Source organism: Microtus oregoni, unplaced genomic scaffold, assembly GCF_018167655.1.
Source record: "Microtus oregoni isolate MIOR12 unplaced genomic scaffold, Mior012 000073F_001, whole genome shotgun sequence".
NCBI classification, from domain to species: domain Eukaryota; kingdom Metazoa; phylum Chordata; class Mammalia; order Rodentia; family Cricetidae; genus Microtus; species Microtus oregoni.
The window spans coordinates 1,269,426-1,292,437 of NW_024543981.1; the positions used below are offsets into that span (position 1 = coordinate 1,269,426).

General features: G+C 35.2%; 1 protein-coding gene across 1 annotated transcript; it reads right to left on the minus strand.

Moving 5' to 3' along the window:
- Positions 1-362: 362 nt before the first annotated feature.
- Positions 363-15,488, minus strand: LOC121441078 (interleukin-13 receptor subunit alpha-2-like). Its single transcript, XM_041642217.1, has 9 exons — positions 15,407-15,488; positions 13,370-13,521; positions 12,239-12,392; positions 11,426-11,546; positions 8,075-8,259; positions 6,722-6,867; positions 5,299-5,443; positions 1,608-1,723; positions 363-419 (listed from the first exon to the last, which is right to left on the minus strand). Exons 1-9 carry the CDS (start codon positions 15,486-15,488, stop codon positions 363-365), a joined length of 1,158 nt encoding a protein of 385 aa, XP_041498151.1.
- Between the last annotated feature and the right edge of the window lie 7,524 nt (positions 15,489-23,012).

A 23,012-nucleotide genomic window follows, 5' to 3' on the forward strand; every position in this document is an offset into this window, starting at 1 on the left:
AACACTGAAAAAAATCTGATCCACCTCTTGTTTTTTCTACATATAAAACTCTTACTATATATTTATGTAAAAACAAATGATTACTAGAATGTAGTAAGTCTACTATCAGCTAAGGATTTGAGCACCATAAAATGTACCTAAATGCAATGATGAAGGTGAGCATGGTGCAACGTCAGTACTTGAAATGTTGAGTTAGTACTATCACATGCTAAGGCACCTTGAGATACATAACCACTCCTTGACTCAAAAACCCAACAGTATCAGGACAAACACTGTTTTGCAATAAGATGTATTTGAAATTTGAAGAGAAAATGAGTTTAATATGACTCGTGCTGGGTGGCTATAAGCCTAAAAAGGGTAGCTTAACAGAGGGTCTCTTCATAAGAATAAACTTCCTTGTTCAGCTCCATATGGAAGCTCTGAAATACAAAAAGAGCTCTGTTACTAACAAATTGTTAATACAATCTTATTAAAAATTAACAATTCAGAATATAACCAGCAGAGAAGTGAAACATTTCCTGCATATCCCCTATTCTATGTTTACAAAACACAGTACTAAGGTCTTTTTCTCACACATGAACCCTAGACTGACAGCTGTGGAACCTTCATGGGACTGAAGTAGGCCCTCTATATATGGGAGACAATGGTGAAGCTTGAACTACCTGTGAGGCCCCTGGCAGTAGGACCAAGATCTATCTTTGGTGCAGGAGTTAGTTTTTAGGAGCTCATTCCCCATGGTGGGTTGCCATGCTTAGCCTTAATGCTGGGTGGCAGGGGGAGCTTGCACCTGCCCTAACTTAATGTGCCAGACTTTATTGACTCCCTATCAGAGACCTTAGTCATTGGGAGGAGTGGATAGGGGGTTATCTGAGGGAGGTGTGGGGGACAGGAAGAGGTGTGGGGGAGAACAATGATTGGAACGTAAAATGAAATAAAAATATATAAATTTTAAAAAGATATTTTTCTCCAAGCACAGTTTTTCCTTAAAGTCTACATCATAGATAGTTTTAAGTGTCAACTTGACACAATTTCAAATCATCTTGAAAGGGGATCTCAGTGAGAGTTTTTTTCAGGTCAAGTTGACCTGTGGTCACATTTGTGAGGGATTATCTTAATTCCATTAACTGACATCAGAAGGCGCATCCCACTGTGAGGAGCACCATTACATTGGCTTGTGTCCCAAACTGTGTAAGAATGGAGAAGGTAAGCTGAATGCTAAGCATGGAAGCATTCATTTCTCTCTCATTTTTGCTCTAAATATATGTGACCAGCTGTTTCAGGTTCCTATCACCCATGTCACCTTTCCTCCTCCCAATCCAGTTCTTCTGGAGTTCAGGCTCTGTACTGTTTTCTAATCTAAAGACCTGTAATTTTTTCATGTTCTAATATATGTAATCTCCCATTTTGACAAATTTAACCACCACTCCCAAAATTGTGGCTTTGCAGTATCAATTTTGAATTTTCTGATAATATCTTCATAACGTATAGCATATTAATTGTAACTCATAATGAGCAAGCAAAAGTATAAAATGCAGGTCTCTGAATTCTGAATGCATTGTTCTTGTGTGTCTACTGTTTAAGACATGATATGACATAAAACAACTTACCAATGTTGGTTCGGGTTCTTCCTTCTCCACAATCAAGCAGAGAAGTAATAAAAGAAATACAAAGAAGAGACAAATTGGCACTAAGAAAACAATCTTTGAGTCTGGTCCCATGTAGCCTAGGATTAAAAGAAAAACAATAAAAGGAGAAATGCTAAAAGTTTATAAAGACCTTTTAATTTGAATTATTTTAAAAATATCCTGTCAGTGTTACAGAAATGTAGTTAAGGGGGCACAGTTGCCAAAGCACAAATACCACATCAGGGTCTGAGTTTAGCATTCCTCTTGTTGGCAAACATTTCATCCAGAAGAACTACTTTGCTCAACTGTGACATCTATCCCATTTCAATTCCAAAGCACATGTGATTTTGCTTGTAATTTGATGTTGTGACATTGTTCATTAAAAACACATAATACAAGAGTCAAGAGCTTAAACAAATAAGTCCTATGTGTCTCCTTACTGTGAGGAACAAGATCTGGGCTTCAATAAACATGCATATGAGGGTAATGACACTAACCTTACAAGGTCACATTTTAAAATTTGTCTCACACTTTAGAGGCTGAACTGAAGAACAAGAGATGACTTTACTGTTTGGCATTTAGATGTGACATTTTCTTCTTTCTTTCCCTCTTTGGTAGTTTTTCTTTTGTTTTAACAAAAGTAGTTGATTGAACCACAGGCCTTGAGCATGCTAGGCAAGCATTCAAGTACTAGGAGATCACCAGGACCAGAAGTGGAGTGTTAATGTTGCTTCTGCATAGTGGAACTGTCGGTGGTGATACTTAGATTCTAAACAAATGTGTCCTTCCAAGTCTAGTATCTCTGACTTGTTTTGGAATAACATACAGCATGTCAACTTTTAGTTCCAGATCTATAAATCTACCCCCATCTCAATTTGTCTTTGTCTTATTCCCTTGAGCTCTTAGTTGCCTCTAGAAAATTTTGAGCCAAATTCTAATGCTTAGTATCATAAAGATTTACAGGGGTAATTTCCAGAGAAGTGACAAACAGGACAAGTCTCCTGACATGGAAAGTTAACAAGGGCAGGGCAGACAGTTCCTTTCGTAAGGTTCTGTTTGTGTTCTCTCGTCAAGACAATTCCTAAGAACTTATTTTATTGCCAAAATATTATTGTACTACTCGCCCCCCCCCCCCATTAAGTCCAGCTTATGTTGCCCAACAGCTGGTGGGAATGGGACATGACCGGAAGTGTGGTCAAAGGCTCGGGGGTCATGCTAATAAAGAAAGTTGACTCTCCCTCTCCCAGAAGGTATAAAATGAAAAACTCAAAGTTTAGAGGGTAGAAAGGTAAGGGCAGATAGGATGAGAGGAGTTGGCAATTTTAATATGATCAAATTTTAACACATAAAATTCTCAAAAAACAACAAAAGTAGTATTAAAATTTTAATTGTCCTAAAAAAGACCCTTCTGAGGGCCTGCCTGTGTGTGGTCTGTGGCCTAAGCTCACATTTTCACTCTTCAAAATTGTAGGAGAATAAATATATGCTTTTAAACTAAATATGTATAAATATTTATAATATATACAAATATATGCATACCTATAGTTGTCCTATTTTTTCTGTAACTTGAAGTACCCAACAAGAAATGCATCCTAAAATCCTAAAACTATAAGCAACTCCCAAAAAAATTTATTCCTAACTTGTAAGTCTAAAGTTAGACTCTACCAAGTGATACCTGTCAGGACGAAATAAATCTGAGTCATCAAAATTCCTGATGTGATTATATGAATGCAAAAAAATATACATTTTGATAATATAATAAAGAAAAATCTCCAAATCTACATGAAATTTATGGTCTAATTACAAAATATAACTCAATACAATACACATAGAGAGATATACACACATACATTTTCCAGATTTCTGTTTTCTGACAGTGGAAACGAAAATGAAAACTGTAGAGGCAGTAACAGTATTCTTTCTGTTTACATACACATACTCCTCTTGTTGAACTCCTCCTTACCCTGACTATTTTCCTCCAGAACCCCTAGTTGTTGTATAACATATTTTACTTGGCTATTATTTATTTCTTCCCAACGTGAGAATAACATAGTTACAACAAAGTAAAAATTACTGCCGGATATCCAATCCCTAGAACCTAATTCACAGTAGGTACTCAAAAAATATTTGATAAACAAAATTGAACAATGATTCTGCTGTTTTTGTAGGGAGGTAGAGTCAAAAAATCCAGTCTAGTCGAATCATGTGAAAGAGTAACAACTAATAAAAGATTATTGTCTAATTTGTACATTTATTACAGTTGCATCCATGTATGAATATCTAAATAAACAATGCTAAAGTGATTTTCTTCAATTTTGAATAATTACAAGCAATTTGGAGTTTTTGTTTGTTTGTTTGGCTGGTTGGGGTTTTTTGTTGTAGTGTTTTGATTTTTGAGACAGGATTTCTCTGTGTAACAGCTCTGGTTGACTGGAACTTACTCTGTAGACCAGGTTGGCCTTGAACTCACAGAGTTCTGCCTGCTTCTGCATCCTGAGCACTGGAATTAAAGGTGTTTGCCACCAATACCTGAACGTAGTAATTTGTAATAATGTTAATATATTCTGAAACAAACCGTCTAGGCTTTTAAGTTTATATCACTATGAAATTTTAATATCTTTTTGAATATTTGAATAACCTAAATCACTTTCTATTAGCATGGGAACTGATTGTTTCTCCCAATTGTAGCATCTGTGATGGTATGTTGTAATTGTCAGCTTTCTGCTCTGTGCAATTGTCTGGGAAGACAGTCTCATAGAGAGGATGTTTGGAGCAGGTTGGCCTATGGGTATACCTGTGAGGCATTTTCTCATTTGTGTTAACTGAGGTGGGAATAACCACCCTCGATACGCAGCATCATTTCATGGGCTAGGTCCTGGATTGAATGACAAGGAGAGCTGCCTGAGCAGGGGTTAGATGCATGCAGTCATTGTTTTCTTCTCTTTACTGCTGGTGTGAGGCGCTCTTTTAAATTTCTTCCAACTAGACTTCCCAGCTGTGATGGACTGTAACCAGGAATCTTGATCTAAGTAAGTCCTTTCTTCCTCAAGTTGCTTTTGGGCAGGATATTTTAATCACAACAACAGACATGAAGCCAGAACAACATCTCAATTAGAAAAATTACCAGTACTTTGTATTAGATACTTGGAGTCAGTTACAGCCCTTGCTATAAAAGTTATGTTCTTATGAAAATTGAAAGCTCAAAAATATTGATTGAAATGGACTCTGAACCTTCCCCCAAGAAAAACTATGAAATTTTCATAGCAGATAAACGAAATTGCTAAATATTAAATTAACTAAAGACAAATTAAATAAATAAAAATATAAGAAATACTATAATATATAAATTATATAATATAATTTGTTATATTTATATATAAATTAATAAAATATTAACATATAAATTATAATAACATGTAAACTAAATAACTATAGATTAATTAAATATGAATATTGACTATTAAATATTATCATATTAAAGCAGAATGACTTCTACTTCCAAATGAGTACTAGATTTTCAGTAAGCATATTATTTATTGAGGTACTTACTCCCCCCATTTATAGATGATGCTCAAGACACTTTGATCTTCCATTACAAGCACACGAAGAGAAAATAAATTTTCTAGCAAACAGCCCAGAGTTACTTAGTGCCTATCCTTTTCTTAGTGCATACCTTCCCAGCATTCCTCTTCACTCCATTCACTCCAAATTCCGTCATCTGCACAGTATATATTGACTTTACTTCTTACAAAAAAGCACAGCTCTTCACTATCATTTGCTCTTTTTTTCAACTTCATGTCATTTTTATCTGTGGCAGACTGAAAGTCAAGACAAAAAAAATATGGTGTGTTTATTTGACCTAAGTGCAACTGCTGTGATTTCCTTTCTCAGCTTTGAAATGTTTGTGGACATGAAACACCTGCATTGGGATACTAGCAGTGGTCATTCACTATACACTTCTACTTTGTAGCTATATTTTAGTTTATCTTTTGTCCTATCACAGTAATTGGTTACTTGTAATAAGGAACAGCATGTGTGATATGTCACAACTCTATGTAATTTGATGTCCATAATGTCCAGATTAGTCTCTGATATTCCAGGTTGCACAAGGGGGAACAGAAAGGCTACATAAGAAGAATTTACTGAAATAAAAAAGTGTCATGTGAATGCAAATTTTCTGGAAACTGGAATGTTCATATTTAAAATGTATCCCCTACTCTTTTTCTCTGATTAACTTTTGAAGACCCATATAGTAGTCCTCAGTGATTGGCAGAAAACTACCACTTCAGATATGAGACTACCACAAAATATGCGGATACTCTTCATGAGAATCACGGGGGAAACAAAAACTAAAGAAATGACTTCAGATTTCCACTTCAAAGTGCTAAAGAGTTCTTCACATATGCTATGATTGCTTTTCATTTATTTAACTTAGCTTCAGAGCCTAGAGAATATGTAGTGTAAACTTAAGTGGACTGGGAATCAAGTTTTGAGTATACTTCTATTTGTCTATGAAGTCAATAACCTTCCTGGAACACGGATACTAACACAATTACCATTTTTCTATTCTGTGAATTGAATCATTGAGAAACAGCAGTTCACATTTTTTGTGTTTATCAATATCTAAACTGGAAACAAACAAGTCAAAGCAATGTATACCAAAGTGGGGTTAAAGAAATCACCAAATCCTTGATGTTTGGAAGTCATTAGTTTCACAAGTATCACTGCTTTTAAAAGTCCCTCTTCTCTAGGAAAACTCTTATATCCCTGAGGACTCTTAATTTTGACCTCATGGTTGGACTTCAGAAAGTGATTTCTCTCTTTGTGTGAGAGAGATTTTTGTAATTTAATTTATTAAGACAAAATTGGAAATATGTAACTATATTGTCTCCAGGCTCTTTTGCAACTTTAAAATTGGCATGATTTGGTTATACTTTTTTATATTTTCGTTGTCCACTTGATTTGGCTTTCTGAAAGGAAACAGAAATACTTGTTATGGTCCATCCTTCTTTTGAACAACAACAGATTTTAATTCTCCAGTATCCTATTATATTTAAATATTACATTTATGATTTTAGCCAATAAGTACAGCATACCTCCCAGGAAATATCGTCTTCTCGGACCACAACCTCGTAAGTGTAACACCTTGGTGGAATGGGTCCTTCAGGTGTGCTCCATTTCATTCTAATCTCAACGGAATCCTCCATGCCAATGTGAAGGAATTCTGGTGGCAAGGGTTTAACTAAAAAGCAGAAGGAAACAGTTTCAACATGAAAGTTCCTAAGTTAGCAGCAGCCCTCATCCAAAGCTGGGGACACTCTGTAACAGAAACTTTCAGGGACAAACTAAGTGGCTCAAGATTATTCTCCTGATGTGACTGAAAACCAAAGTTGTTTCCCAATGAAGATGAACTTCTTGAGAAATTTGATTATTTGGGAAACTCATTTTTGTTCATTTGGTTTTGATAAATTCCACAATAATAAATATTGGAGGCCAAGAGGAAAAATAAGAAGCCTCAAATCATTGCAATGATTTCCCCATTTTGCAACTTTAGAAACAACAACCAAACTACCATTACTACAACTATGAATACTTTCTAACTAATCTACATGCTCTGGCTACTATTCATCTAACATTGCGCCAGTGTTGCATGGTTTTCCACTGTCTTCACTTACATGATAAGGAAATGTAAATAAAGACCTTAAGCCAATCACCCAAACCTATATAATTCATAAATGGTAGACCCCCAGATGTGGGGGTGCCTTTAATCCCAGTACTAGGGAGGCAGAGACAGGCAAATTTCTGAGTTCAAGTCCAGCCCTGTCTACAGAGCAAGTTCCAGGAAATCCAGAGCTACATAGTGGGACCCTGTCTTGAAAGAGAGAGAGAGAGAGAGAGAGAGAGAGAGAGAGAGAGAGAGAGAGAGAGAGAGAGAGAGAGAGAGAGAGAGAGAGGAGAGAGAGATGAGAGAGAGAGAGAGAGAGAGAGAGAGAGAGAGAGAGAGAGAGAGAGAAGAAGAAAGATAGAAAGGGAAAAGAAAAAGAAAATAGTAAACCAAGTGTTCAAAGCTAGGTTCTTACTCTTAAAGTTCTTGGAATAAAGAATACAAATTCGGAAGTCATGAAATGTTTTGGTTTTCAATAGTTTGCCGTATGAAGCCAAGGTTAATAGATTCTATAATTAGTAATTCTCTAAAACTAAACAGAAGTACTAAATAGCAAAGAGTCAAGCTGGAAAATGAATTGTGATCTCTAAAAACAGTGCTGTTTTATATTTCTCTCAATATCTTCTCTACTTCCTCATATACTCTGCTTCCTTTGTGTTTCTGCCTTTGCACTTCCACAGCTTTTATAAATATCACTCTTTCCTTTTGCCTCTCCTGCTCCCTTAGGAATGGCCAGAACTAGAATGAATAGTTTTGAAGTTGACATTGTTTGTTCATATTTCACCTATATTTTGAAGTTGAAAAACGGTATAGCTGGATCCGATAGGTTCTGTTTTTGAGGATCCATTAACACAGATAAAGAAGTCTTTATAGTCTGATGACTCCAAGTCGGAAAGCTTGCACCCAACGTTTTTTTCATTATCCCGAAGGTAATTGGTACACTGCAAGGCTTGATCCAAGCCCTCGTACCTATAGCAAAAGGAATATTTCAGGAATTGTTTAGTAGCATCTTTTTTTTTATCCCAGTGATCAGTCTTGAGTTTTCTAGTGATATTATATGAAATATACATATGAGCACAGTATATTGATTCAGTAGAATATATATATATATTATATAGCAACATAAACACAAACACATATGTAAAAAAGTAATTTTTAAAAGAGTTCATGACTTTGAGAGGTCACTACAGCCGTTGGAGAGAGGTAAGGGAGAGATAGAAACAATGTAAATATGGTACACATGTATGACATTCCCAAAAATGCTGTTATAAAAAGGTTACAATATAAAGAAAGAAATCATTTAGTACCTGATAGTTGCTATATGCAATATATTCACCAGCAAGAAAATCAGCCTAGTTAATTTCATGGAGCTTCAGTTCAATATGAATCCTTACAAAGAAACTCAAGTATTATTATTAATAGATTTAGATTTTGTTGACTCACCAAAGTTGGTGAATTAAAGATTTGGATAATTAAGGTAACCTTAATAACATTTGACTGAGAAAATTGTTTGAAGAGAAAGCATACTTAAAAGCAGATATAAAATATTTCTAAGTTTAATAAAACAAAAAGAAATCTTCTGATGTTATAAAGTACTGTGATATAAGTCTGAGAAAAACCAACTAGAGGAGGGGGTAAAATGAGCAAGACAAAGTAATTTGTAAAGTGCAGTGTAATTTTTCTCTTTGTCTTAAGCAGGAAATTTCGTCTCATCATTTAAAGTTGACTTTGTTTCAGCAATACAGCTGATGGAAATGAAAGAGATCTTGGGTTGTTAGCAACTGATTTATAAAGCAATGATTGCTGATATATTTTTCTAAAGACTAGCTTGCAGTTCAGAGTATGATTTTGGCTTTGAAAGCAGCCAAAACTCCCTTATGAAATGAAACCAGCATAGTAGCTGATAAGGAGCTACCGAAAATATCTAGACTCTAGTAAAAGAACTTTATACGTCATGCCCAACTTTAGGGATGTGTTTTTAAATTGTAGTCTCTTGGTTAATTGTCTGCTTACAGCCTGGGAGCCTTCATAGCTATGATTTTGTTTATTTATTTTGCTCTGACACAAGAATTCACTATCCGCTGTCTTAGAGCTTAATATGTAGCCAGGGGACTTAGTGTCAAACTCATGATTGTTACATGTTACCTTCTCAAATTCTGGGATGATATGTATACATAACTATCTCGAACCAATGTTCGAGTTTGCAAAGACTGACTGTGTGGCTTAGGTCAGTGAAAAAACTGATTCACAATCTTTAAAACATTAATATTTGTTCATCCACATTCCACTTAGTAAGGATAAGATTATGTTAAGCATGAATGAGTGAAACGTGTATTCCTCTTTTGTTTGTTGTATCTTTGTAATCAATAGTAATGTCTTTTATTTAATAAATGTTTAATATTTATTGATTTATTGACCAAAAATTTGAAATTTATCCATCCAATTCAAGATATTGAAAGTCAAACATTCCCCCTAGATGAATTGTCTGCCAAAATCTACCCAGAATCATGTTTCCAGAGCAGAGTTTAAAGCACAACTCTCAAAAGCACTAATCCTTCATACCCCATCATTAATATATCATGTTTTTCCTTTAAAAGATGCAATCATACTTGGAGCTGAAAGATCACAAATACTACAAGTTTGTCTTTTCTTGATTTGTCTTTCTTTAGTATGCATAATTTCTGATGTTTTTCATTTATCGATGTTATCACCATTGTTTTCATTCTTTTAGTAGTAATCTATTGTGAGTGTGGCCTTCTGTAGACAGGTAAGAGAAATGTAAGGATTGGGTCACATTCACTAATTTTAAAAGAACTTGAGGAGCCAAACTATATACATGAGATACTTTTGAATACCCTCTGAACAACAAAGGAAGTTGTAAGAAGCAGTAGTTCAACAGCAAAGTCAATGAATTAGCTACCACATAGGCCTGTAAGGCTAAAAAAGAATTGGTAAAAGGATGAGCCAGAGGCCATTCCAGATCACAGGATGTGCATGACATGAATAAGGAAAAGAATGTAGAAATGGATCAACACAGAATAGAAAATTGCATAGCAGATTACAGTTTTGGAAAGGTAGTGATACAGTGAGACAAAAACTTGAAAGAAAAATGTACCTACAGTGTGCAGAATGAGCAGGAGGGAGGGGTAAATGCTGCATTAACAGCAACCACCATTTGGGAGGTCATGGCAGTCATCCAGGTGAGGAATGAGAAGGGTCTAAATGAAGGTTCTTACAGTAGATATGGGAAATGAAAAACAGATGAACAACTTAGCAAAAAATGTCAGAGTGTAGTGATTGTCTTACAACAAAGCAATTAAGGAAGTGGCTACTGGTGTAGGGGACTGTGTTTTCACTGATCTGTCACCCATGCTCCAAACGTATGCCCACACAGGTGGCCCTTGTTAAACTCAGCTAACCACAACATGAGAATTAAAATGAAAGAAAGGAGATGATAGTAGGAGAGGGTTTGCTAAGAGGGATTGAAGGAAACAAAGGACGGGAGGGCTAATTGTGACCAGAACATATTAAATAAGCATAGGAAATAAAATCTTTTAAAATTTTTTTTGAGGATCAAGAATAATTTAATAGTATCAGACATAAAATAATTTATCGTTTAGAAGAGCTGCCAGCTTGCCCTCCTTTTCTTCACCACGAAGGGCATTATATAGGTAACATACAGATTTGTCCCAGAGGCATTGTCTAAGAGCAAGAAGAGTATTAACGTCAAGTTCATGTCATTAACTGAGTCACTCTTGATTCTCCAGGAAATAAAATTTTAAAAGGCTCTATGTTTAAAAGCTTCAGGAGCAGTTAAGAAACAGTGAGAAGATCGAGTTTAACAGAGAGCTGCTTTAAAAAAAAAAAGTAAGTGAACAAAATGTACAAAAACTTTTCAAACTATAAACCCAGATATCTATAGGATACAATATTTCCTCATGTGTAGAAATAGTCACTTGATGCCTTACAGTATGCTCAGCCTGAAATTCTCACATAATTATGATTAATTATCATCATAAATATAACTTTGGTGAAGATAGTTGTTGTGGTTCAGTTGAAATATAGTTATTTGTACTGTGTGCTAATCTTGACAGATGTTTGCGCAATGTTGGATTCTAAGTACAAAAATACTTACCAGAAAAACATAGTATAGTTGGCATCAGAATGTGTTACTTTTCCAGGCTTCCAAGAGCAAACCAAATACTGCCAGTTATAATATATACACTTCATATCCTGAATTTTAGTTTCCAGACTTCCTAGGAAATGAATGAACTATGAATACTTGGAAGACATAGTGACAAATTTTCTATGTAATCACAATGAAATTTTATTTCCTTTGGCCTTTCTATTTTATTTAACTATCAGCATAATGAGAAACTCTGCAAAAGGAAGCTATCAGAAATCACTTCACTGTTAAAGAGGATATTGCAAACCTGAAAACATGTGAGGGCTTATTTACTGACACTAGTTTAGGTCAAAATCCTAAATTAATTATTCTAAGATGCTCTCAGAAATGGAGCAAATACCCATTCATGTTTATTAATATGGCTCCATGTTGAGGACTCTACTAATAAGATGTAGATTTATTTTAAAAAATGTTTGGGTACTGGAGTGATGGCTCAGTGATTAAGAGCACTCACTGGCTGTTCTTCCAGAGGACATGTGTTCAATTTCCAGCAACCGCATGGTGGCTCACCACCACCTGTAATGAGATCTGGTGCCCTCTGAACACTATACATAAAAAAGTGTGCACAACAATTTTTTTTAATGCTTGTGGGTTAAATGTGCTCAGAAAGCCACGGCACTAACAATAAAACAGATTCTATTTTGTGCCTAATTGTTACATGTTTTACTGTGTATATAATCACCTATACAGGGGTTAAGGAATTTATTCTCTACATGTTTTTTTTTTCTGATAGAATCAAACGTGTAAAAACTTTGTTTTGACCTGCATCTGTTGTCCGATAAGAAGCTTCCATCCATGAACTTTGAACTTCTGATACATTTGTACACTGCTCTGATAAATGCGTACGTATCTTTCCTTCGATGTCTTTGTTAAGATCAAACCCATCCTTGTGAATTAGATTCCTAGTAATGATAGTCTATTTGATAAAAAAGATGAAATACTTCCATTTTAAAAATACATTGAACAGTGATACATATTAGTAAGACTAAACAATTATTAAAATCTAATATAATTATTCACTATAGTGCCCAAGTTACATTTCTAACAGATATCACCTCTGTAGATAATATTATTTGATAAGGTCATTTGAAAAAAAAAAAGACAGAAAACATTTAGTAAGGGGAAAGGCTCTGTGATAGGACCATAAACTTTTTACAACTTGGAGTTAAGTAGATAACTTTCAACAATGTGAGTATTGCATGGTTAATGATTTGTCGTTTTCAGATATAATCTGAAACTTTCCGAAATCCCATAAAATAAAATAAAAAAGAGCCTCAGAGGTACCTGACAAAAACTGGACAATTTGTAAGTTTTCAAAGGATGAAATCATATATAATACAGTCTTATGTTTCTGGAATGCAGTTAAGCATTTTGCCTAAAACATCGTTCAATAAATAACATGAATTAATCATTGAAACTACCTTGCTGAGTTATAGCACTGATGGGACACCTTCAACAACAAAGCTCTGAATGAACACAATTGATATTGTATAGAAAATCAATAAGCATTCATGGAAACCTTGGCATACATAGAACAAGCAATGTCATGTTCTGTGATGTGTATGCAAAGATTTAACACATCAGGTATTTTGTCAGAATTATAGAAAGTGAATTGATATAATAATAAATTGTAAAAGTACAGCAAAATGCATAAGTATTCTTGAAGCTTACATTCTAGGAGACCTGGTTTCTTTTGTTGTCCTCTCAAAAGTAGTCTTAATACTGGACAAAAGGAAAATATCTTCCTGAAGATGCACAGAAGCTCCCATGAGAGCTTTTCATGTACTGATTAAAACAGTTAAGGCACACAAAGTGGTGGATACTAGAGTCAGTAATACAAGAAAACCTCTAATGAACAGCTCACTCTGCTGTTCCTAGCCTTGCTTTACTTACCTTCCATTTGTCACTATCACCATTTCGGTATTTTAACTCATATTCTAGTGTGCATTCCTTAAAGTTTTCCACAACCACGGGAGGTTTCCATTGCAAATAGAGATAACCTAGTAATCCGGGATCCACTATTTCAAAATCCTGAGGAGGATTAACTGAAATGCAATTAATAAAATATTTATATTTGTCCTGTATTTTATGACTAATATTGTTGAATGTGAATAATTCTCAAATGTTCGTTACATGATTACTTAATAAAATTCTAGCATTTCTATAAGCTATAACATAGCTAGCAAAATGAATAAAGCACCGATAAAAGACTGTAACTGAAAATAATTTTTTCTAGCTCCTGACACAGAAAGACAATTATCACATGTACTCACTCATAAGTGGTTTCCAAACATAATGCAAAGAAAATCAGCCTACAACCACAATCCCAGAGAACTTAGACAACAATGAGGACACTAAGAGAGACTTACATAGATCTAATCTACATGGGAAGTAGAAAAATACAAGATCTCCTGAGTAAATTAGGAGCATGGGGACTTTGGGGGTAGGGTTGAAGGGGGAGGAGAGAGGCAGGGAGGGGATCAAAGAAAATATAGAGCTCAATAAAAATCAATAAAAAAAAACATAAAAAGACTGTATCTGGAAAAGCTTTTAATGATTAGGCTAAGTGAAGGGAAACCATCTCATAAACCTATATATCCAGTGATTTGGCAGGGCGGTGGCTTTTAATTCCAGGGCACAGGCTTTTAATTCCAGCACTCGGGGGGCAGAGGCAGGTGGCTCGCTGTGAGTTTGAGCCCAGCCTGGTCTTCAAGAGCTAATTTCAGGACAGGCCCCCAAGCTGCAGAGAAACCCTATCTTGAAAAACAACAACAACCAAAAACAACAAACAAACAAAAAAAACCCCCTGTGATTTCATTTATACAAAATACCCTATTTGAAGACAGTAGTAGATTAGTGATCACCAGAGGCACAGAGTTTCTCTGGAAGAGAATGAAGGAATTTGTTGGCAGTAGCAGCTTCATAACTTTGTGGCTATACTGAAATAATAATGTCCAAATGCTACATTAGAAAAGTTATATAAAAATAAATCTGTTGAAGTCCATAATTTTTCTCTGTAGCTGTTCTTTTTAAAGAAACCACATAAGCAAAATGTGATTATTGCCTTTCTAGGAACGATGGCTGCACAGAAATACACTAGCTATGGAATCTTTTTAGCGGACATATACACCAGGATTTGTATAATATTACATAAATGGTAGTTATATAAATATGTCTAATAGTAAAAACCAATCAATACTGATTTAGTATCTTGATACAGTCAGTGTAAAACATGGTGATAGATGCAAGAAAAACATATTCCCTATGCCTGAGCAGCTTAAGAATTTGGAGAATAGGCATGTCTTGTGAGTAGTTCATGGGGTTAATTGAATACACAGCTCCCCACAGTTCATAATTATCTGGAGTTTGGCAAAGCAAGACTTTCCTATAAACTTTCTCTGTAAAAACTCGATTAGCACTATAATACTGCCCTCATGCTAATGTTTGGCTAATTCTCTCTGCTGAATGTTGAATTTAACTTCAACTTGCCTAGGGATTCCTCTCAGGCTTTCCATTGAGAATGAATCTGTGTCAAATTCAATATTCATTAGACACTGAAAACTCAGATTTTTCATATACTTTAGTTTAAACTTCCCCTTTCTGGTTTATCCAGTTGTCATAGGACTCATGTTGTGCTAGAAGAATATAATTTTCAAATGCAAGAATATACTCTTCAAATGCTTAAGTTATTTCCTCAAAAAATCCTATAAAAGAGGTCTGAAAATTGCTGTATGATTTGGCATTTTACCTAAGAAAATGTGATCATTAGTTTATCTTCTCCTTGTACATATACAAGAACATATTTTTATATCATGGAAATATTACTAATAATGTTATCTACTAGTTTTATATTTTCATGATAAAGAGTGAAAATCCCATTCATATCCTTTAAGATGACTCCATTAAAAGAAATTTAATTTGTTCATTTACCTTTTATTTCCAAAGAAGGTTCAATTATTGCACAAAGAAGTAACAGACCCAGGCATCTGGTATCCACACCCATAAAAGCCATTTCTCCAGGACTTAGTGTGCTGAAGGCTCCACTCTAAGAAAGAGAAGATGACAGTGGGGCTTTATCATATTCAAATAATCATGTAGGTAAATGTAGCTAATGATATTTCTGGGAGTTCTCTGTGTACTTTCTACTGAGACAGGAATCTGTGATCCTTGAACCATGGAAATGGAAATCAATCTTGGAGTCAATGCAATAGCAACGAATGTGTTCTGGTCCTCAAATAATCAAAACCAACCCAAATAAAAATAATGGTAAAAGCTCAACCATACAGACTTATTGAGACTCTAATTAAGATATAGTGACTTCCAGAAGCCTTCTTCCTGAAATCAAAGCCAGCAGAATATCCCTACTAGTGCTTAGGAGAATCTTAGACCCTCCACCCTGTATTCCTAGTAACCACTTATTCTAGATGCCAACAAAACATGCTGAGGAATGCTACTTTCTACCAAAAAAGTATTTGAAATTATTCTACTCTTAAACTAATTTAAAAATCCACATGAACACCCCAGAAAACTAAGAAACTTGTTCTAGTTCTTCATATCTATTAAATCATCACTGTCTAATCTTAACTATCCCAGATTTGCCCATTTTTTGCTCTCAGTAAATATCATAGTAATTAAGCCTTCCTTACTTCTTCCCTCTTCCATTTACTCTTGATTACAACTCTTAACTCTAATTGATCTTGTCATCAAGGATCTTATCCAGCCATTCCTACCTCCAGCACATTGTCCACACAACTCACAGGAGGAGTGATACATCTAAAGGGAAAATCGGGGCTTCTCCTTTCTCTTCAAAGCTGTAACAGCATTTCATTGTCACAGGACACAGTTGAGCATTTTTAAACTTCAAGAACACTGTTTTTATGATCAAAATTTCAAGGATTAATACCTACAAATATCTATATCATTTTAAAAATATTTTTTCATTTTTAAATTATTTGAGAGTTTTATACATGCATATGATGAATTTTAGTCATTTTTACACCTATTTCCCTTTCCTAACCTCCGTCCCTCCTGCTCAAACACTCAACAATTCTTCCTTCTACATTCATGTCTTCTTTCTGCTTATGACAAACTGAGTTTAATTCATGCAATGTATATGAGCATAGATGGGAGATTATTTACTGGAGCAGGGGTAAGCTATCAGTGACTACATTACCAAGGAAAATGGTACACTCCTTCCCAACCACCATTAACTGTTGTGGGTTGTTCAAGAAAAGCCAGTTTCCCCATCTTTGTGGGTCTTATTCAAATGGCCACTTCTTCAGTGAGTTCAATGTCTATGTCATATCCAGAAGACATTTTACTGTGTGTCTTGCCATATTCATATTCCTACATCCCTTCCACTCTGTTTCCTGAGCTTTCAAAAGAGCTATACAGATATGTGTGCAACAACAACTAATGAAAAAAGAGGATATGAACTGAAAGAGAATAAGGAGACGAGGGGGGGATTTTGTATGCAAGAAAGTAAAGGTGAAAGAAGAAATTATTATAATTTCCAAAATAGAAGAAATGGTAAGGAAATTTTACCATGCTTAAGTTTCCACATTTCTTTTGTAATCTGCATTCCTGGGACCAACCATTTCATAGAAAGTTGAGAATGAAAGTTTATGCATCTAAAGATCTGTGGACCACTTTTATTTTCTCCTTCACAGTTTAAGTGGAAGGTAGAGCTCTTCTCTTATTCCATCCTCTTCAACCAGTTTGCTTAAAACCTTCAAAAGTTAGTAAACTTCAACTGCAACCTATGAGAATCTTGTGGTCAAATCACTGGCCCTTAGTAGAAAGTTTTCAAGTCTTCTGTCCCATTTCTACCTATAGGCTGCTAAAATTAAAGTTCAGCTATTAAATACCATTTACTTGATCAGTCCAAAACACTTAAACAGAGAAAATAGGATAGATAGCACTTGGGGACATTTTCAGATAAGATCCCAACATAAATTTGTGACTTACACCTTGAAGCCTACCCAGCCCTTAGGAAAAGAATACAAAGACAGTTCAATCATTGACTTCCTGGATGCAGGACTGTCACTAGAGCACTGAGACTGGCATTAGTACACTGGTTCCAGGATTTTTTCACAAGGTGTATTTGAAGACAAAAGGAAGTGGAAGTAATGAATGCACACATACACAATATTAAATGTCCATGACATACTGGAAATGTATCAAACAACTCATCTTGACAGAAATCCAAGTTTTTAAATGAAGAACTAACCGCCAAAGAGGAAGACTAGTTGTCCAAGTTCACACAACTTACCACTGGCAGAGGTAGGATCAAAAACCAGGTCTTTTTGACATCCTTTCCATAACTAGCCACTTCATTTTCTTATTCTACAAAGTCGGGCTACACCTATTGTATCAAAAACCTCCTCACACCCAACTTTCCACAACCTACTGTCCCTACCCACGCCAACTACCATACCATTTACTTTTCAACCACATTTCCCAAGAGAACAGAGGAAAACTCTCTCTCTCTCTCTCTCTCTCTCTCTCTCTCTATATATATATATATATATATATATATATATATATGTGTGTGTGTGTGTGTGTGTGTGTGTGTGTGTGTGTGTGTGTGCATTGAGTATAGGGACTTAGGGACTTTGTATGTTTTACCTGGTAATATCCAAATGAATTGTTTATTTTGAATAAGAACCAAATAGCAAGTCACAATATCTCACGAGAATAATATCTCCTACAATGAACCCTGAGCATTGTTCATTTTACAAGTATTATTTCACACAACTGTTAAAGTCAAGCTTGAACATTTATACTGTATTCATGACATCTTAGAAACCAGAGGCTAAGAAACTCAGAAGTTAAACAACATGCCTCAGGTCGCACAAACTGTAAATGCTGAAGCAGGGATTTAAATATAAATAATGTAGAACCAGAGCCATGGATATCAATTACGGCTAGGTATTTTCCATGCCTAAGAGCAATAAGAAAAGCAGCTTCCTGTTTCTACCCATTTGGTTTTATGTAACACTTTTTCTGACACAGTTTCCCATTGAAAGTCTCCTTTGGAATGGCAAACCTACAGTGATTTCCTCTTTTCAGCCTTCCTTCCGCACTTCTTTACAATAATACAACAAAACCCTTTGCTATAAGGTTTGGCCGAGGCTGAGAGTGAAGATTGAACTCAGTGATTGAATGTCTCCCTTGCCTGAGCAAGGCTGTGAGTTCCAGCACCAGCAACCACACACACGCACACACACACAGAGAGTCACTCATGCATTCACAAGCACACACACAAAGAATTGGCTGGATTATCCTTGCATTACTGGAAAAGCTCCAGGTACTTACCAATAATATGATTTCTCAAGAAATGGTATTATCACAGGCAGTTATCACAAGCTCTCTTTGTCCTCTCCTCTCCACATTAGACACTAAATTGAATCTCTACTGTTTTCCTTCCTGCCAGATAATAAAGAACACAGAAAAACTTGAGGTAGGTGTTCCTGAAATAGCCAGAGGGCCAGGACAATGATTCCACAAATCACAAGCAAGAAAAGCTTATGGGTGGTGCTAAATGCCATCTAAGGCCAATTTTTAATTATGACAAAGTATTTTAAAGTCTGACAATTATTATTTGGGGAAAGTAATTAGTTTATAGCCTAGAAGTTTATTAGTATAAATAACCACCTATGTTTTATTGGTACTTAAACTACTGGGCAAATTAGAAGCAAATTATATCTTCCACCTATAAAATAAAGATAATAATACAAGTTTGGCTGGAGTTTCTTGATGTTCAAATTAGATTACGTATATGCAAGTACTTTGAAAATAATAAATTGCTCTATAAACATGAAAGAGGGTTGCTTACAAGGATCTTGCCACTAGTCAAAACTCGAAGATAACTTGCTTCTATCTATTTATCCCCCTCACCCCATTTTTGATGTTTTATATCTCAATGTTGACAACTAGGCACTTAAAATTAATCTCCAGTTTCAAATACTCTTGATGATCCATTATGCTGACTTTATTGATATTTAATGACAATAATTTCTTTTATTTGTTGAGGTTTCAGTAGTGTATAAATAGTTTATTGAATCAGTTTACCTCGTAGGTTTGCAGAACCATTGTTGCAAACAGTACGAGAGAAGTGATGTGACTGTCACAAGACCACATGTTTGAGAAAAGCCATAGAAAAGGAAGGCAGGCAGGAGAAGGAAGAAACAGAAAATATTCTAAAGCAGTGGTTCTCAACATTCCTCATTCTGCAACCTCTTATTACAGTTTCCTCATGTTGTGGGGACCCCCAATCATAATTATTTTCATTGTTACTTCACAACTATAATTCTGCTACTGTTATGAATTGTGTTTTCCAATGGTCTTAGGTGGCCCCTGTGAAAGGGTCATGATCCACAAATTGCAAACAATTGTTCTAGTCCAATAATATATAATTTGTTGCTTTTCTATATTGGCAAAAATAAATAATTTTTCCTAAACTATCTAAAAATCAGCATAGTTTTTTCATTGAAGTTTTTTTTAAAGGAAGAGAATAATTTGCAAAGACAAATAATTATTTATTATAGGCAAACTAAATAGAATTAGTGTTAAAAAAAATTAGGTATTTTCTATTCACATTTCAAGGTATCTAAAGATATAAGCCAAGCAATTTATAACAGAACTTGGAAAGAACGAAAATGTTAGTTAATATAAGAAAGGAGAGAGAGAGAGAGAGAGAGAGAGAGAGAGAGAGAGAGAGAGAGAGAGAGAGAGAGAGAGAGACAATGATTCCTTGATTACTTGTACTGCAGGTAAAATGAGAAAACAATTTGAGGCTCTAATGCCAACTTTGCCATATGACCTTAGAAAATGATCATAGTATCTGTAGTTTATTTAGCCCTTACCATGGATCAATCTCTGTACCAGGTACTCATGCAAATTACCACAGCTAAATTTCTCAAATGTTGATAGCTAATTTTATTACCTCAATATTGCAAAAGAGGCACTTGAAGCTTAGAAAAAGTACACTTTGGAAGGTCATAAAAACAATCAAAGATATTTATCGTTTTCTAAAGCTCATGCACCTTTAAACAGAGAACACAGTCTTCCAACCAGTCTTAGCCATGGTCCATTATCTTTCCCTAGGATGTTGTTCTCAATTGCATCAGTCAGTCTGCAATGCTTTTAGTGCTTCTTGTCATGGTTTTGGGATGTGACTCAAGAGTACTGCATTACTGGATAATTAATCTTCTTTCAAGGACACCATCCAACAAGTGTAAACTATTCATAGCTTCTGAATACGGCCATGACTCAGCATCAGAATCAGCATGTCTAGAAGTTGCCAGGTTTTTGAGACCTAATAGCGTGCTGAGATTGATTCATGCCTCACACATACAACAATCAGCCTATGAACTATTGGTGAGTCAAATGTAATTTTGATAATAACATGTCTCACAGTAGATAAGCAAGTAAGGAATTCTGAATATGGTTTCACATACATTAAAACAGTAACTTTGAGCCACGCAAATTTATCATGACCGCCACCAATCAAATAATGCAAATAGTTTCATACAAAAATAAGACATAAGGAATACTGGTACACGCTGAATGATCACGGTAATTATATTTAAATTAAATACAGGTAGGATCTTTATTGTCACATATCATTTAAGCACTCAGTTAGCTACACCATCATTATATTTACATCCCTGCTAAGATTGAGTGCTGATATAAATGCTCACTAATATTTATAGAATACATTCAACAAATCTTATCAACCCATAAGGAATCATCGTATTCTTTATTCCCCCTTTAGATAGATTCACATATGGTATTCTGAGTTCATCTGGCAAGCAAGTTTCCTAAAGTGCTATCTAAGCTAAAGAATTTGCCTTTGACTTCCATTGTATTATCTAGGTTCAAAGCATACATTCAAAAATCATCTCACACATTTCAGCATCTGTGCACAATTTACATAATTCAAAATCTGTCTCTAATTTAAGCAGATGAGAACTTTGTTATTTTATAATCCCACCCAACAAAGCAATAAAACACTTTTCGTAATAACCCACTAAAGATGGTGGCTATACGCTTTTTATGTAGGGCATCAATTAGAAAAAAAAATTCTTAAAAATCAGTAAAGTATTAATTTAAAAATACCTTTTAGCTGAAGAGAAAAGTACTGCCTTGACAGAGATCACTGCTCAGGATATAACAAGTAATCTTTCTCTCTCCTCCCTTTTTCTATCTTTATCCCCTCCTCTATTTCTCCTCCTCCACACTCCTCTGATGCTTTCAAAGGCTGGTTCGTAAATATCGTGTCCTGTACCCAAAACATTCACATCATGCAACTACTTCAAAGGCAAGGAATAGGCTGTCATCCAGCACCTCAATAGTCATTACAAGCACAATGCACAATGTGCAAAAGTAGGTTTTAGAATCCTTACTTATTATTTTGCCAGTCTGTTCTTTCATGTCTACAAGATACAGGCTGAAAGAACATGGGACTGGTATTTACTAGATCATAATATATTGCATCATATTATGTCTTCAGTTAGAGAAACAAATGTTTGCAAATACATTTAAGTATTTATATTATATATCTATTATACAGAAATTAATTTTAGAAGCCTATTATCTGCCACATACTGTTATAAGTACTGGAGATACAGCAATAAACAATAAAAAACAGTATTTACCTTCACTTCTTGTGTTGGAGGCAGATGGTGAAGTCATCAAATCTTTATAAATTGTGCAAAAGCTTGGTATTAAGAATGACAATGATGATGGTTCATTTTTGATAGGATGATGAAGGAATGTCTCTCAGAAAAAGTGACATTAAGATTCTCAGGGAGGGAATTAGCCAGAGTAAGATATATGGAGAGAATTTTCCAAGGAGAAGAAATCGCACAATCTAAAGCCCTATAGCAGTAATAAGCTTAGGCTTAGTAGTTCCAGGAATAGCAAAACCAGCGAGACAGAGAATAGGAAAGGCTGATTTGATATTGTGGTTTGGTATGAGGTGTGTGTGTGTGTGTGTGTGTGTGTGTGTGTGTGTGTGTGTGTGTGTGTGTGTGTTTAATGCTGTTTTGCTTTTAGAAATAAGGTTTCATGTAGCTGGAACTGTTCTTAAACTTGCTATATAGTGGAAGCCAGTCTTGAACTCCTTATACTCTTGTTTCCACCTACCAAGTGCTGGAATTAGAGGGGTTTGCCATCATACCAGGCTTGAGAATAGGAAAGGTTGGAAGATAATTACATCTACTTAGACATGGCAGGGGGTGTCACAGTAGTAAAAAATTTATTTACTTGTAGTGAAACATGAAGCAGCTGGACAGCTATGAGCATATTGATATGACATAAATTATATTTTGTTTTAATTATGTATGTATTACTGTATACATGCACATGTGCATGGTTTACACGTATGTGTGTACACATATGTGTGGAGGCCAGAGAGTGACATCAGTTATCTTCCTCAGTCACTCTCCATTGTAGTTTCTGAGACAGAGTCTCCCACTGGATCTGGATCTTGCCAATTTGTTTAGTCTGGTTGGCCAGGAAAGCCCAGGAA